Source organism: Pangasianodon hypophthalmus, chromosome 3 (assembly GCF_027358585.1).
Source record: "Pangasianodon hypophthalmus isolate fPanHyp1 chromosome 3, fPanHyp1.pri, whole genome shotgun sequence".
Taxonomy (NCBI): domain Eukaryota; kingdom Metazoa; phylum Chordata; class Actinopteri; order Siluriformes; family Pangasiidae; genus Pangasianodon; species Pangasianodon hypophthalmus.
In genome coordinates, this window is record NC_069712.1 from 5,187,075 (window position 1) to 5,203,859 (window position 16,785).

At 39.8% G+C, this 16,785-nt stretch overlaps 2 protein-coding genes across 2 annotated transcripts in view; one reads left to right on the forward strand and one right to left on the reverse strand.

The window, feature by feature from the left end:
• arhgap10 (Rho GTPase activating protein 10) overlaps positions 1–1,658 on the reverse strand; it is a 92,824-nt gene extending 91,166 nt beyond the window's left edge. Inside the window, exon 1 of the mRNA XM_053232405.1 lies at positions 1,094–1,658. Within this exon, the coding sequence (XP_053088380.1) occupies positions 1,094–1,247 (154 nt within the window). The 5' untranslated portion in view covers positions 1,248–1,658. The remainder of the gene's footprint in view (positions 1–1,093) is intronic.
• A 2,574-nt stretch (positions 1,659–4,232) lies between these two features.
• prmt9 (protein arginine methyltransferase 9) lies at positions 4,233–15,456 on the forward strand. The gene is made up of 12 exons (XM_053232630.1): positions 4,233–4,869; positions 5,844–5,992; positions 6,108–6,344; positions 6,882–7,049; positions 7,187–7,289; positions 8,318–8,430; positions 8,575–8,767; positions 9,984–10,161; positions 11,123–11,786; positions 12,875–13,028; positions 13,109–13,231; positions 14,228–15,456. The coding sequence occupies exons 1-12, from the start codon at positions 4,639–4,641 to the stop codon at positions 14,471–14,473; spliced, it is 2,559 nt and encodes an 852-aa protein (XP_053088605.1). The 5' UTR covers positions 4,233–4,638; the 3' UTR covers positions 14,474–15,456.
• Positions 15,457–16,785: the final 1,329 nt, after the last annotated feature.

Below are 16,785 nucleotides of genomic sequence, written 5' to 3' on the forward strand. Positions count from 1 at the left end.
CCGAAGATTTTGATCACTATTCATCTCGTGAGGCGCCAACCATATAGGCGGCATCTTTCAGACATCATGCGGTAACCATGGAGACGTCCCTGTCGCTCAAACTGGCTGGAAATGAATCTGATTACTCCTTCAGGATCACTGTGTCACCACTGTGTCATCACTGTGTCATCTCTGTGTCACCACCGTGTCCTTGATGGTATAGCTGCAGATTTGGAAATTACCTAGCACTTACACACATACAGCTAGAGTGGTCCTGAAGGGGAAATTTGGGGGAAGTCCAAATCCAAGTTCTTGAAGTCACCACGGCTCAGGATCGTACCCAGGTCCGTGGAGGTGTAAGGTGGCAACGCTTCCACCACACCAGCTAATATTCCCTGATTAAATTAATAAAGGATGCGCTCATCCATAATGTACAGCGTGTGCGCCTAATCATGCCTTTTGACATTTTGAAAAACAAGCTCTGAAGAAAATAACTTCTTATGAACAGAGTGAACGGAAGGAAAATAAAGAAATGACACATGGCCTTTCTAACACATGGATTTAGTAGTTTTTGAGATGTTGCTGAGTTGTACATTTTTCTGAGACATGGCAACCCTGGTCAGGTGAGATTAAACCTGCAGGTGAGACCATTCCCAAAAGGAGAAAGAATTTTTTTTTTATGTTATTTTATTTTATTATAGATAAATAGATATATTTGTAGGTTATGAATGAAATCTTTAGACAAACCCTGACATGAAGACATTGTGGTTGTGAAAGCAAGATCCATTTTGGTTATGAGAAAGCAGCACTAATGTTTTCATGGATTTTATTATAATTGATGAGGAAATCAGTCAGGTGAGATTAAACCTGCAGGTGAGACCATCCCCAAGAGGAGAAATTTAGTTTTTTGTTGTTTTTTTTTTTGTAGTTTATGAATGAAATCTTTAGACAAACCCTGACATGAAGACATTGTGGTTGTGAAAGCAAGATCCATTCTGGTTATGAGAAAGCAGCACTAATGTTTTCATGGATTTTATTATAATTGATGAAGAAATAAAAAAAAAATGAAATAAAAAGAAAGAACAGAAAGAGTGAAATAAGGTGTCAGACTCACGTTTTGTGGCGTTGATGAGGTTTTTCCCGTCTTTATAAAGCTCTTTAATAAACCTGTTGGTTTTGTCCAGCTCTGCTTCATGAGCTTTAATCTTCTCCCTGAAGCTTGGGCTGTCCAGGTAACACTCACTGAACTCCAGCGGGTGCAAACCCATTTCTCTTCCTCTCTTTTCCTTCTTAATGAATGGCTCTGACCTTACTCACTTCAAGGAGACTACAAACAAGCTGACTGGCTACAAAAAGAAGCAAAAAAACCGGATATTGAACGCTACATTAGCTTTATTTTCAGTCCAGTCCACTTTTCCCAAATGTCCAGGAGCTATTTCTGGATGAACTCAGTCGAGGCTTTTCCTTCAATAATAACTGAAATAAAGTCTTTCCCTACAAAAAGAACCCGCGTCTTGGGTTGTAAAGGAATTATCCGCTTTATAACCTGCACAAAATGAAATACTTTCTTGAGGAAGAAAAAAAAATACAATAAGATAAAGTTAATGGGTCAAGTTGCAGGTCCACGTCGCCCAAACATTTGCAATGACAGACTGTGCAGCTCTAGCCCCTCCCACTGCGCGCGCGTAATTTTTGAGGGAGGAGCGTACGTAGTCGCGTTGACGTCAGACCCTTCCGGGGTGGGAAAGTGGGACGCGGGCGGGGGCGGGGCGGGGCGGGGCGGGGAATCCATGGCAACAAGCTCCTGAGTCCGCCATATTGGAAAGGAATGAAATGGATAAAAACTGTATCTCGATATAATGCATGTAAAAACCACGACGTGGTGTGTGTGTGTGTGTGTGTGTGTTCAAATGGATTTGGTCAGAAAATGAAAATGGACAACATGACAGCAATTCTTTGTTATTTATTTATTTATTTATTTAGTATCAACAATGATAAGAAATTTATGTTGACGTGCAGATTGACTAATTTTACCGTCTAGACTTTTTTTTGCCCTCGACTTGGGGCTCGTAGGAAACATACAAGTTCCCGAGTTATAAACACGACATCCTGGTGATGTTCGAATGCGCTCATCTCACAATTACGATATTTCCATCACAATTTGTTCAAAATAATTTGATTTTCCACCTACTGTAGGTGGTGTAAGTGTAAATACCCTGCTGAAAACAACAATAGAAATTCACAGAAATCAGAGAAATTCTAGTGGTTTCCATTACAAATATCATTACAAACCATCAGCTAACCATTAACACCATTACCAGTCCCATTACTGGTCCTTAATGGTATCCACTAGACATAACATGCCACCAACAGAAGGCAACAAATTACCAGTAGAGACCCACAGGAACCAGTACAGTTCCCATTAAAACCAATACAATTCCCATTATAACCATTAAAACCAATACAAATTCTATGAAGGGTTCTGTTGTGTTTTTTTCAGCAGGGTATATTGGCACTATCGATATTTTATACCACAGCGCTGTTGAATTCTCGATCCTGATTGGTCAGAAGGTGTTGATTAATTTTCTGTGACAGCAGTTCTGTAAATAGTGCAGATATAATTTAAATCCAGGGGAATATTAAAGAGCTTATTGAAATACATAATCATTTCTATAGTAACAACTTAACGAGGGACTTCTACATAATCGGACAATCAACATAATCTACAGCTAACAATAAGCAGATAGAAAGTGTTGTTATCGAATACAGAAAAATGTCTAATTGTTGATATGATGATGTTTTGAGATGTTTATTTAACATTGTTGGAAGGAGTCTCCAGTGTTAGAGCTTTGTAACAGTCAGAGGTAAAGCTGTAAGGTTAGATTTCCATGAATATAAATAAAGTCTTGACAAGCTGCAAGAGAGAAAAAAGAGAGACTGGTGAAGGAAAGACTGTCTATAGCTGCTATAATGTAAGTGATAACAGGAACTGACTTGTCTCACGGATGTTCCACAACATTAAATGCAACTATAAATGGATAAAAAGAATAGCATTACTACATAAAATATGTAATCATTGGTAAATTGCTGTGCTGTAACAGGCAAAACACTAAAAAATAATCAACAGTATCTGTCACTTCATCACACCATCCTGCCATTGATTAATTTACTATAAATATTTTATTCCTTACTAATTGACCCTAATTCCTGGAAACAGCCAAAAAAAGCAGTGGTATGCTGGCTAAGTGTACCAACAAGGCATAAATTATTATAATGAAGATAACTAAGATGAGACTTGCCGGTGTTGAGAAAAGGTTTTACTGATTTTCACACAATTAAATCTATTACACCACCAATTAAACGAAATATAATACCAGACTGATCATACTATATCAAAATGGAGATCTATAACTGGAATGTAACTGTAAATATAAATCACAAGCCCATGAATCACAAAATAAATCACAAACATTAAGCATCAAGCTAACATTAAGCTAATATTGTGTAATGTGTGTAATATTGTGTAAAGCCTAGCATCAGGCTAACATTGTGTAATGTGCGTAACATTGTGTAAAGCCTAGCATCAGGCTAACATTGTGTAATGTGCATAACATTGTGTAAAGCCTAGCATCAGGCTAACATTGTGTAATGTGCATAACATTGTATAAAGCCTAGCATCAGGCTAACATTGTGTAATGTGCATAACATTGTATAAAGCCTAGCATCAGGCTAACATTGTGTAATGTGCATAACATTGTGTAAAGCCTAGCATCAGGCTAACATTGTGTAATGTGTGTTTTTGTGAGTTAACGTCAAAAATGCTCGACTGCAAATCAACCTACGAGTCCAAACACAAGCTAATCTTACAAAATTCCACACATATATCAATAATAAGAACATTAGCTATAAGAACAATAGGAACTGAGGTGCAGTTAAAGTAGTAATAAACATTAGTCTAAACTCAACTCATTCAGCCGCCTGCTTTAATCCCTGTTTCAATTCCCTCATTAAATAAAAAACACATATTGTTATACATATTGAGATTCATGTGTGGAAGTGATTTGTTGTTCTCTTCTTATGAAGTATTGAAGATTCTTACATCCACTGTGGCAATATTTTTAAATAATTTTCATTGAAAAGCTTACTTAACGCTTTAAAACAATTCATGTCAATCCGCAAGTCATGGAAAGTTGACCTTTTCAAGATGGCGGCATTGTAAACGTGTATGGCTAACATTTCAAGACTCTCAAGCAGAACTAACGATTCAGTGGAGGTTGTTTCCCGCCGTGAATATTTACGCGACGGACAGTCAGTCCTACACAACAGAATGCATGGAAAATGTTAAAATGTAGGGTTTTTTATTTTGGTAAAATTAGAAAAAAAGGTAGCGGAAATGATCTTTAGTTTATAGATTGTGTGTTTGTGTGTGTGTGTTTTAGGGAATATTTCTGACAGCTTTCGTAAGGGCGGTTAATTTACTGCTGTTATTTACATGCAGGTTAAATAACTAGTAATGGCGAGAGGAAGCGTTTTTCTTCTCTGTTTTTCTTAATGTGCAGTTTTCGAGAGCGGAATGGTTTAATATCGAGACTTGGTGATGTTATTTTACTGATTTGTCGGTGTAATTGGTGACTCGTGCCCCGGCTGTGTCACTCTGAGATGCCCAGCAGCAGCAGCAGCAGCAGTGCGGCAGTGAAGGGGAAGAGAAGCAGCAGGAGGAGGAGCAGGAGGAGCAGCAGAGCTCCGGCTGAAGATCCGGCTAGAAACGAGCTCGTCTCCAGCTCTCTCCAAAGCGCACAGCAATGCCTCTTCCAGCAGGACCACGGCACCGCGTTCGTCCACTTCCTCCTGGCCTTAAACCTCGCCCCGGCTCTGAAAGACCTGGCAAGAGTAAGATCTGATGAAGATAGTTTGACTCCTGCTGAAAAACTCAGAATGATCTGAAAGTCTCAAACTGGTAGACCTTCTTCACCAGGTGGTTAGATGGAAACAGTTTCTGATTTATCGCAAATGATTAGAAAATCATATCATAGGATCATCTGAGGATGATCTCCCAGATTCACAGCATCACACACTTTCATTCAGTGTTCTATCCCGCTTTATCCGGGTCACACTGAATCCGGAGTGTGTCCTGGGAATGCTGAGCGTGAGGCAGAAATACACCCTGGAGTGGGTGCTTGTACATCACAGGGCACCACACACACACACACACACACACACACACACAAATACACAAATACTCTTATTCACACCTAGGTGGCAAGTCTTCATAGCCATTTCACCTGTTTTTTTTTTTTTTGGGAGGAGGGAGGAAACCAGACACCACAGAGCAAATCCACACAAACACAGAAACTCCACACAGACAGAAACCAGAACATTTTTAAAATCATTTTATCAAATGTGCGCTTAGTTCCAGACTGTAACACATTTCCTGTCCATTAAGGCAAAAGGGGAATAGTATATATGGATAGTTTCATATCATGAATGCTATTTTTTTAAAGTGTATAGTAATATTTTGTGGATTTATTAGAGCCACAGAGCATTGCGTTCCTGAATGGGATGATTTTTAGGATGATTTATATGCATTTGCATTAATAATTCAATTAAAGTGCACAAACTGGCTATTTACTATAAGCAACTGATTAATAAATATTTTAACTAGTGGTTGGTTTTGATTTTCCAGAACAGTAACCAAAAAAAAAAAAAAAAAATTCACAAACACCATTATGAGAACCATTGCTTTAATGCAAAAGAACTAGAGTATAGCACTGGTGCATGTGCACGTGTGTGTTACTACAAGTGTACACTGTTTAGTTTCCATTACCAGTCTTACGTTTGTCTCCATTATCTTTCTGAACCAACAGGATTCTTTCAGGTTCACGCTTCTGAAGTGGGCTGACGAGCTGGACGGAGTAGGTCGCATTCAGGAGCTGTTCGACTGCTACGAGCAAGCGCTGGAGTTGTTCCCTAAAGACGAGGTGATCGTCAACAGCATGGGCGAGCATCTTTTCAGGTACTGTTTCCTTTTTTTTTTTTTTTCCTCTGAATGAGGAGAGATCAGGTCTGTACTTAGTCAGTAGCTCCTTTCTGCAGCGAGAGAATGAGATGTTACTGTTCGTGTGTTTCAGGATGGGTTTCAGGGACGAGGCTGCGGCGCATTTCTACAAAGCCCTGAAACTGAAGCCGGATTTCCCAGAAGCCAAGGAGAACTTCTACAGGGTGGCTAACTGGCTGGTGGAGCGCTGGCATTTCCTAATGCTTAATGATAACGGGCGCAATCGAAAGTACCAGCTCGCTATTCAGAGGGCGGTGCAGGACGGCTGTAGAAGCGTTCTGGATATCGGAACAGGCACCGGCATCCTCGGGTAAGATCTTTACTCAGCCGAGTTCCCAGCACTTCATGGCATTATGTCATTATATCATTTGTCACACGGAGAAATACTTTGCCTTGACTTCCTGCTGTTAGACATAAAGACATTGGAAACACTTTACCTGAGCCTTGCATCATTAGACTGACATAACTTCATCATCATAAACATGTCATGGCAGATATCATATATCGGGTTTGTGCTCATTTTTATCATAGGTGTACTGTGATAAGCTTAAATTTTATTACAAGTTTTACGATAGATGTTATGATGACTCCATTTACCATTAAACAACTCTCGTTATAGTTACATCTCAGCAGTACTTGTGCCAGATCATGCAAAATTAAATCAAGTAATAAAATAATTTGAATAAACAATCATTCTTCGTGTAACCTCTCTGCCATATAGACAATCGTCTCGTTTCCATAGTAACCAGTAATCATTGCGTACTCACCTTTTCATTCACACGTGCTCATGCGTCATGGAAACCACGATAAACACGGCCACTTTGTACTTTGTGTTTGTGTTTGTCAGGATGTGTGCGAAGAAAGCCGGGGCGAGCGAGGTGTACGCCTGCGAGCTGTCTAAGACCATGTACGAGCTGGCGTGCGAGGTGGTCTCGGCCAACGGCATGGCGGATAGCATCAAGATCCTACACAAGAAATCACTGGAGATGGAAATCCCGAGAGACATTCCCAACAGGTCATCTATACACAAGTCACACATGCTAGATTCACTGAAGGAACAATATGTGTAAAAAAAAAAAAAAAAAAAAAAAAGTCTGTTGAGTCCGGTTTCAGATTTCAGCCGTCGTGTAAATCGGTGAAATGTTTCGGCAGGGTGTCCTTGGTTGTCACGGAAACGGTGGATGCTGGACTGCTCGGGGAGGGAATTGTCGAGAGTTTGATTCACGCCTGGAAGCATCTGCTCTTACCACCACCAGTAAGTAGCTAGATTTAATTCACTCTAAGAGTTACACGTCCAGTAAGACGGATAAGTAACACTTTCTATGAGAACTATATTTATAATGAGCTATGAATACATTTCTATACATCCATTATAAGACATTATATGCATATAATAATCTGACTACATGCATAAATAACTAACACAATGATAAAACATTCTCATAACTACAACACATTTATAATAGCACAGAAACTTAGATTGCATACAGTGATTTATTGATGATTTCATTTTTTTTTTTAAGTACACCAACCAGTAAAGGAAATAATTGTTTATAGTCATTTTAATGTACTATATTGTGTCTCCTAATAGCATTGAAAGACATAAGATATAGTAGATAAGTTTTTTCATAATAACATAATATACTAAAGTGAGACATATTTAAACAAAATTATTGTTTTAACCTTTTATATTTAATTATAACCTTTTAATATTTCAATATATTATTTCTCTAGAAACAGAGCAATACACAATAATGAATAAACTATAACTTTTAGTATTTACTTTACGGCTGCAAAGTAACAAATACTGCTTATAATGCGTTTGTGTGTGTAACGGAAATACGTAAATGGTTTAACCTTGACAGCATAATCCGTATATAAAAGTGCAGTAACTCATCGGGATTTATGTGATATGAAGTCGATTAAGCTAGGTTTGTTAGTTAGTGTACTTATACAGAATTTTACACACACTCAGGAGCACGAGTAGGATACGAACGTTTTTCCGAAATGCCAGGATTTTCATGAATACCAAATTTCTTTTCTAAATGTCTTACGAATTTACGAATAAATCCATCCGTATCCAGCTTGATAAGCTTTCTGTCTTATTTCCATCCTTAAAGCATAATTGTATATATATCTGCTGTCCTCCCTCAGGACCCTCTTGGCTCGATGATACAGAGATTATAATATTATAAAATATGATTATGTCTATACTGTAGAGCTGGATCTTAAACTGTGATTATTTCAATAATTGAACTGTTGCATTGTGTAACTTCCTGACAGAACGCTGAAGATGTTCCACTGTCCAGCCCTTCCCAAACGGGTCGAGTCATACCCGCCGGCGCCACCGTGTTCGCAATGGCCGTGGAGTGCCACGAGATCCGCAGACACCACAGGTGAGAGGTCAAGGGTCATGTACGTTTATAGGTTTAAAATCTCACTAGTAATAAAGTCTTGTATAAAGTGTTACGTTAGGAGTGAGCTGAACAGCACTGAGATTTTAATTGTTGTGTTAATTGTGTGTGTGTATACACACGCAGGCTGTGTGTGAGCGCAGTAGGGGGACTGGACCTGGCTGCAGCAGGACACATCCGCAGTCCTGTGAGGTGTTCAGGGGACGCAGATGAGTCGTCAGAGCCGTACACCACTGAGAGACTGAGCCGTCTGCCTGGAGGCTTCACTGCCCTCACAGAGCCCTGCAGGGTGATGAATATAGACTTCAACAACCCACAGGTACACAGATACACTGCAGGAACCCAGCTAGTGTAAATGTCAGTCCACTCAGTAACCTGCTAGAACATTCAGTTATTCCAGATTTAGTTTCAAGCTGGATGAAGTTCAGTATTAATCTCTGGTATCACTGACATGCCCAGGTGAACTTTATCCTACAATATGATAGGATTGGCAAAGCACATGGACAAAAATAGCATATTGCAATTATATTGGCCAACCTCTCTCTCTCTCTCTCTCTCTCTCTCTCTCTCTCTCTCTCTCTCTCTCTCTCTCTCTCTCTCTCTCTGTCTCTCTATCTCTCTTTTAAACCACCACCACTCCCTCTTCAGCAATCAATAAAGACTTTGTTAGCAAAACATAGTTACATTTTTACACACTATTAAATACACTCCTCACAGCTGAAGAGAAAAAAGAGAAGGAAAGGAAGACAATTACAAATAAGAGAATAAAAAAATAAAAAGCAAACGAAACAAGAAAACAGTTAACTTATATTATGCATCTATTATTATTTCTTTCTTTATCTTTCTTTATTTGCTTTCTTACGTACTTATTTACCTACTTACATACTTACCGATATATTTACTTACGTACATATATACTTACTCACATACTCACTTACGTACTTGCATACTTACTTATGTAGTTCCTTACTCTCGTACATACATACCTATGTATTTACTTGCGTATGTACTTATTTTCTCACATACTTACTTACGTACTTACTCACGTACTCACTCGTATACTCAGATACTTACTTATGTACTTACTTACGTACTTACAGAGTATGTACTTACTCATGTACATACTTACTCATGTACTTACTCATGTAATTACGTAAATCCTTACTTATGTACTTACTTACATACAGCAGTGTTTCTCAGTCCTGACCCTGGAATTCAGTCCTTCCTTACACAATTTATTGTGTCTTCTTGTCCAACATACAAAGTATAATCCAGTAAATGCGCAGGACAGGACTGAAGGCCAGGACCGGGGTTTGAGAAACACTACTTACAGTACATTAAAATAATCACATGACACGTATCAGTTGAAGAGTTAAGGCCTGTATTCCTTGTGTTTGTTTGGATCACATCAATGTCACAATTTATTAAACCACCCACAGAAAATGATCTGGAGGCTCTGAGAATGATTCCTTCATCTTTTCAGTAACCACTTTGCCTGAAATATAAATCATGCGTGCTGATTGCGTGTGCTGCAGGAGCTGGAAGGCCTGTGTCTGAGGGAAGCGACTCGGCTGCGTGTGCCGGTGATCCGGGACGGAGATGTTGACGCTCTGGCCGTGTGGTTTCAGCTACACCTGGACCAGGAGAACAGCATCTCTACCGGCCCGGACGAAGACACGTGCTGGGAGCAGGCCATCTACCCAGTCCCGACTCGTAAGACTACATTGAAAGAAGCATGTAAAGGGTGAAATGTAGCAATATCAATTTAGAAAAAAAAAAGTTGTGCATGCTAACAACGCAAAATTGACTTGAATTGAATTACAAATAAACAACATACAATCTCAGTTTTCATTAGAAATCTAATATAGCATAAAATGCTGGTTACTTTTTTTTTTTTTTTTTTTTTTTAAACTATGAACCAGTTATCTACACTTAGATGCAGATGTCCGAGTCATAAATCAGTTATGAAAGTACTACTTTTTTCATCCAGTAAAATTCTTCATTAATATAAGTCCAAAAATTTGTTAAAAAACAGTAGGAATAATGACACATAAAATATTACATAAGAAATACTTGGGTGTGTGCTGTGATAGGAAAATAATTAACGATGACTCACTGTTCCCGCTGTTGATTATTTTCCTATAACAGCACATCCTGAAGTGTTTTATTCCTCTTATACTACAGCAATCTGCCAACACTAGCAATTTATTTATTTATTAAAGAATGACACCTTATACTTTTTTTTTTTTGACATTTATAGTCACATTTAAATGTTGTGGAACGTCCTGAGACAAGTTAGTTCCCGTTATCACTTAAAGTACCAAAGGTACCGCTTTCCCTCTGACTGTTACAAAGCTCTGATATTGGAGACTTTTTCCAATCATGGTAAACATCTGACAGAAAACATCACCATACCAATGATTATACATGATTTTCTAATCTGTTTAAGCGATTAAAAGCCATACAAGTTCCTGTGAATGAGCTGTTACTATAGAAACGATAACGCATTAGAACAACAGGCATTAATATAGACCTGTGGTTTGCCTTGCAGCCGGCACAACTGTCAGAGCTGCTGTTATAGAAAATTAATCAACACCTTCTAACCAATCAGATTGGAGACCTGAACAGCACTGTGGTATAATAGAACACTCTTATGTTCTGATCTTGCCTCCAGACTACAGTGTGAAGCACAGTGATGAACTGCTGGTGGAAGTTTCCTGCAGAGATGCTTACCTGAGAGTATCCTGTGCTGGAGTAATGAGCAGCAGCCAGAAGCGCCACAGCAGCAGCATGGACGAAGCCGCTTCTGCTGAAGTTCCTTCAAATCCTGAACTGGAGCTCTGCAGCGCTCTGGCCGGCCTCCAGACGCACCATGACCTTCCGGCTCAATCATTTACTCTGGAGTGTTCTGAAATCGCTCTTCTTAACAACACCAATTATCACGAGTGCTTCCGGAAAGCAATGGCCAAACTTTTGTCCTTCTTCGAGTCACGTGGGTCAGAGGTCAAAGAGGAATCTTCCTCCTCCTCAGGGCCGCTGTACGTGCTGGACGTCTCGGAGGGTTTCTCCGTGCTCTCTTTGATGGCAGCGCGATTAGGGCCGGTGCGAGCCTACAGCTCAGTGGAGAAGCAACAGCACCAGGCTCTCCTGCAGCTCCTGGCCCGGGAAAATGGAGTGCACAAGGACGCACTGGAATTTTGGCTCGGCCAAGTGGAGGACGACTCGGCTGTGCTACAGAGGCCCGACTCGGATAAGCTGTGGAGCGCCATCATGCTGGACTGCGTGGAAATCTGCGGCCTGCTCAGACAAAACCTCATGGAGAAGGCTTCCTTAGCTAGGTAAAAGTTTATAGTTACATTTAATTTTGTGGAAAGTTATTTCCTTGTTATCACTTACGTTATAGCAGCTATAAACAGTTGTTCCTCACCAGCTACTCTTTTTTTCTCTATTAAAGTTAAATAAGACAAAAAATAGAGCTTGTCACATCACAGAGAAACCCAGAAGACTCAAGTCTTGGGTTGATAAAACACAGAAAAGCCATGTTTGGACAGGTATAACCCAGAAACGCCATGTCTTGGTGGGGTAAAACCTAGAAGACTCAAATCTTGGCAGGGTAAAACTCAGAAAGCCCATGTGGTAGCTAGGTAAAATCCAGAAATCTCGAGCGTTAGCTGGGGAAAACTCAGAAAACCCATATCTTAGCTGGGGAAAACCCAGAAAACTTGTATCTTAGATAGGTAAAACTCAGAAAAGCCATGTCTTGGTGGGATAAAACCTAGAAGACTCAAGTCTTGGCTGGGTAAAACTCAGAAACTTATTGTCTTGACCAGATAATAAAAATTACAAAATCCATGTCTTGTCCAGGTAAAATCCAGTAAACTCATGCCATAGCTAGGTAAAATCCAATAAATTCATGTCTTGCCCAAGTAAAATTCTTCAAACTCATGTCTTGGATATGTAAAAACCAGAAAACTCAGATCTTGGTCCGAGTGTCTGTTTCGGTAAAACCCCTACACAGTGATGCCCTGGCGAGGTAACACTCAGAAAAGTCATATCTTGGCTCAGTAACTGATGTGTAAAACCGTAGATAGCTAACACCTTGGCTTGGTAAGACTCAAGGCATTTGATCCTCAGGCTAGGTCACGTTCAATAACTGCTGTCATGCCTAGGTGAAGTACAATAACATGGTTATGTATGGACATAATTCTAGATAAAAGCATAGCTGATGGATCAGAAAAATGACCTTGTCTAGGTAAAACTGAAAATGAATCAGATTCCTGCTTTGGCTTGGTGACGTCATGAAACTGAACCATCTGATTTTAGTCCTCTGTAACTGGACTCCATGTTTGGACGATGCTGGGATAAAGCATCCTGGTTTATGTAACAGACTTGGTTTATGTCTCACGCTGTTTTTTTTAAAATAAAGGTGTCTCCTGGAGGAAGGCGGCCGCATTTTCCCTGAGCGCATCGTGATCCATGGCATGTTGGTAGAATCGGACACGCTTCTGCAGGAGAGCGCTGTGCAGGGAACAGAGCCTACACTGGGCTTCAACATCGCTCCCTTTATCAACCAATTCACTGTACGCTTCAGTTCACACCTTCATACACAAGACCTGCTTAACATTAGCATTCATTTATCATTACTTCTGACTTTTTCCAGGTGCCTGTTCATGTGTTTTTGGACCTGTCCACGCTGGCGTGCACACACCTCAGCGATCCAGCCGAGATGTTCATCCTCGACCTCATGGACAGCAACAACAACTACACCAGCAGAGACGTCCGGGTAAAGCTTCAGACAAGTATTGCCTTAAAGGTTTTACTTTTTGCTATCGCAGACAAAGAGGAATGCGATTTCTCCTCAACGTGTGCCAGCGTTTACAAATGTCAGACATTCTCAAATGATTAAAAGTACACAAGCTGCCCCTCTCTGTTAACATCCACAGTCTCTGTGTAGTTTCAAATCCTGTTCGCTGGATTAGACCGCGTTGCACTGTGACTGTTTTTAGGCTCGCTGCCTATTTTCCGCTCTAATTTAAAATATTATACATACTGATTAGCATTAACAGCAGCTACCGATTAAGAACTGATAATGGTCGATTAAACAGCTGAAACATGTGCTGTCCTTGTTGTCTTCTTCCCCAAAATCGTTTATGTTGTAAATCAAATGAAAAAGATGAAGTATGAAACTGCACACCGCTTCTGTGCAGGGTTATGAGTACTATTTGTACCCTGTACATTTTTTTAAAATATATATTTTCATTTCTATTTTAATAAACCCACCACCACCCCTCTAGGGAGGACAATAAATAGCTAGCAGTATATGAAATTTCAATTTTGTGGATTATTAAAGCCACCTTTAAGATAGATAGGGAAAAAAAGGGAGAAAAAAATAAGGAAGGAGAGAGTAGGAAAAAATATTATGCACTTGTGCATATTTATACGAACAAATCAGCAACAAAGCACAGTTTGACAGCAGAACAGGAACGAATACATGGGAGGAAAAACAATGAGGGGGAAAAAATAATACCATATGGAGGAAATTCTACAAAGTGAAAAATCCTGAATAGCAAAAATGACTAGGGAGAGATGAATAGTGAATCTGACCAATGTGTAGACTGAACAGCGGGAAATATTGAGGAGCTGTTGAGTTGTTCAACTAGGTGTGTGTTCATGTAAAGTAATACTTACTCACGCTTTGTGTGTGTGTGTGTGTGTGTATCTGTTATGTAGTTATGTACCATGTGTCTTTGCTAAATAAAACTTCCTGTTCCTGTTGCAGGTTCGAGTGAATGCCCCGGGCAGGGTGACAGCCATCCCCTTCTGGTACCACATCTACCTGGACTCTGATGTGTGTGTGAGCACGTTCAGGCCGGATTCACACTGGAAGCAGGTGGCTGTGATCCTGCAGCGCCCCCTGGTGGTGAACGCGGGTGACTGGGTCAGGCTGAGCGTCCAGTTCCACAAGAGCAGCATCTCCATAACGGCCATCAGAGAGGAGGAAGAGGAGGAGACTGCAGCTCATTAAGGAAAAGGTTGTGGACTTGACAGAGTAATGCTTCACACAAGAAAGAGAGGATTTATGTCATGGTGGATCTTTAATAAGAACTCAGTAAAGGAAGTGGCGACTCTTAAAGGAGCAGTGTGTCAATTTTACAGCCCCACGTGTCACCCACATGAGCCGAACTGCAATGAAGACACTGAAGCATTTTCCTTTCCCCTTATTCGAACACCGTCTCTGATGAAACTTCCTCATGGGTTTGATTTTAGGGAAAAGAGGTGGTAGCTGGGCAGCAGACGGCAGGGGCGGAGCTAAATTCAGGTTCAGGAAAGTGTTGGGGAAAAAAAAAAAGAAGCAGCATGCCACGTTCATTGCATGCCAGGAACTCTACAATTATATAAGTGTTACAGATTTTAAAATACCTTGGGGAAAAAAATGAGACTGCACCTTTAAAGTGAGGACAGGTCTTTTGAGGTACATCTAGTATATAGTTTTTTCTTTTCTTTTCTTTTTTTTTACACTGAGATGGAGTTTATCATTATGTGCTCTGATCTGAATCTCATCCTTATGTTAAAAGTGTTTTTTTTCCCTAATGTACGGTGGCCTGTAAGTCCAAAACACATGAAACAGAAAGGGGCGGTCCTTATTAAATCAAATGCTTGTTGCTGATTGGTTACGGCATACGTCTGTGTGAGAGATGTTTAAAGTAAGAGGAAATAGGATCAGATCTACTGAGCTGCTGATGCTCCATTCTTAATCATGTTTATTTTTATTAAGGGCATTCACACGATGTCATTGTCAATATGCTGTCAACTCCAATCAGCACCAAAGCATTCGATATTCTCTAAGGACCGCCCCCCTTTCCATTTTGTGTTCATGTTGATGTGTTTCTTATGTTCTGGTGTGTTTTTGGTTTGTTCATGTGATTTTGCACTTACATGCCACCGGACTAATGTTTTGTAACCTTCAGTACCAGTGGGATCATTAAACAACCAAGCACACTGACCAATTCTTACAGTCCTGTTATGTTTAATGGTATATAAATGATATGATATATCAAGGTATAATGTTATACGCTGTGCCAGACATCCGTGCTACCCCGATAACAGTAGCCAATAACAGAGGTGTACAGCTGTAAGACGATTACTCAGTGAATAATCATGTGTTGGACTCGGTTTCTGTTCTGCATCAAGCATCGGGAAAACGACACAAATGAAGACAGGAACGTCTGTCAGGCAGGTCCGAGAACATCTGTCTGATGGTGATTTAGCATCTTCATTTTTCCCCCAAGATCTCCCACGAATATAATTTGGATGTAAAGTCAGTTCTTTTCAAATTAAATTTTGCATTAATGTGCATATATATATATATAGATTATATAATTTTATATTATCTCTCATATTTTTATTACTTGGTAAACAAAACAAAAAGTAAAAGTACTGACTTCATTTCATTTCATCTTTCTCTATTAAAGCTTATGTTCTCATTTAATTCAACTTTCCCTCATTTTCACCCCAAAAGTCATCTACCAGCCAAGACATGCTTCCTATCCAAAATGTAATATTTATATTTCATTTGTACCAGAGCTACAAGGCTAATGTCACTAACAAGTAAACACTGGTGATTCAGTAATAACATTTGTACCAGAACTGTTTCATTAAATAGCAGAATAGTTCTGTATTTAATTAAATACTTAAGCTTAGTTAACATCCGAACCATGTCTGACACTTAACTCCGCCTTTATGCTGTAGACCACACCCCCTAACTGAGGCTGATGCTCACTTTCATACCAAACTTGGTCCTGAGACAGAAAGTCATTCATCTTCCAGACGATGCTACGGCTGTTTTTAGCTCTTTGGTGTCCTTTTGTATATTTTTCTGCCACTTCAGAATTTGGTTTGATTCTAGTGTTAGTCTGGAGGATATGCTTTCCTCAATCGCAGAGGTGCCGACACTGCTAACAAGAAAATTCAAGCAAGCAGAAAAATCAGCAATGCTAATTTCAAGTCCAGGGTTACGCTACTTAAATATAACAATCTCCTCCATTCTGTACTGGACCAAAAAGTCCACAGTCCCACCTTCTTGTTTTCTATTGCCTTGCATGACTGAGGTTGGCGAAAGTCAGTGCGGAGTGAAATTAACTGCTATCAGAAGCTATTGTGCATCTTTCACATCCATACATCCTTTCCCCTTCAGTGAATTGCTGTGCCTCCTGTATTGCTCTAGTACAGGGACAAAATTTGTAAATGCTACAGCTGAACTGCAAATTAGTTGTTAGCAACATTAACCTAGTAGCAAAGACACGTCTTGGCTAATCAGCTAAAAGGAACCTTTTCACT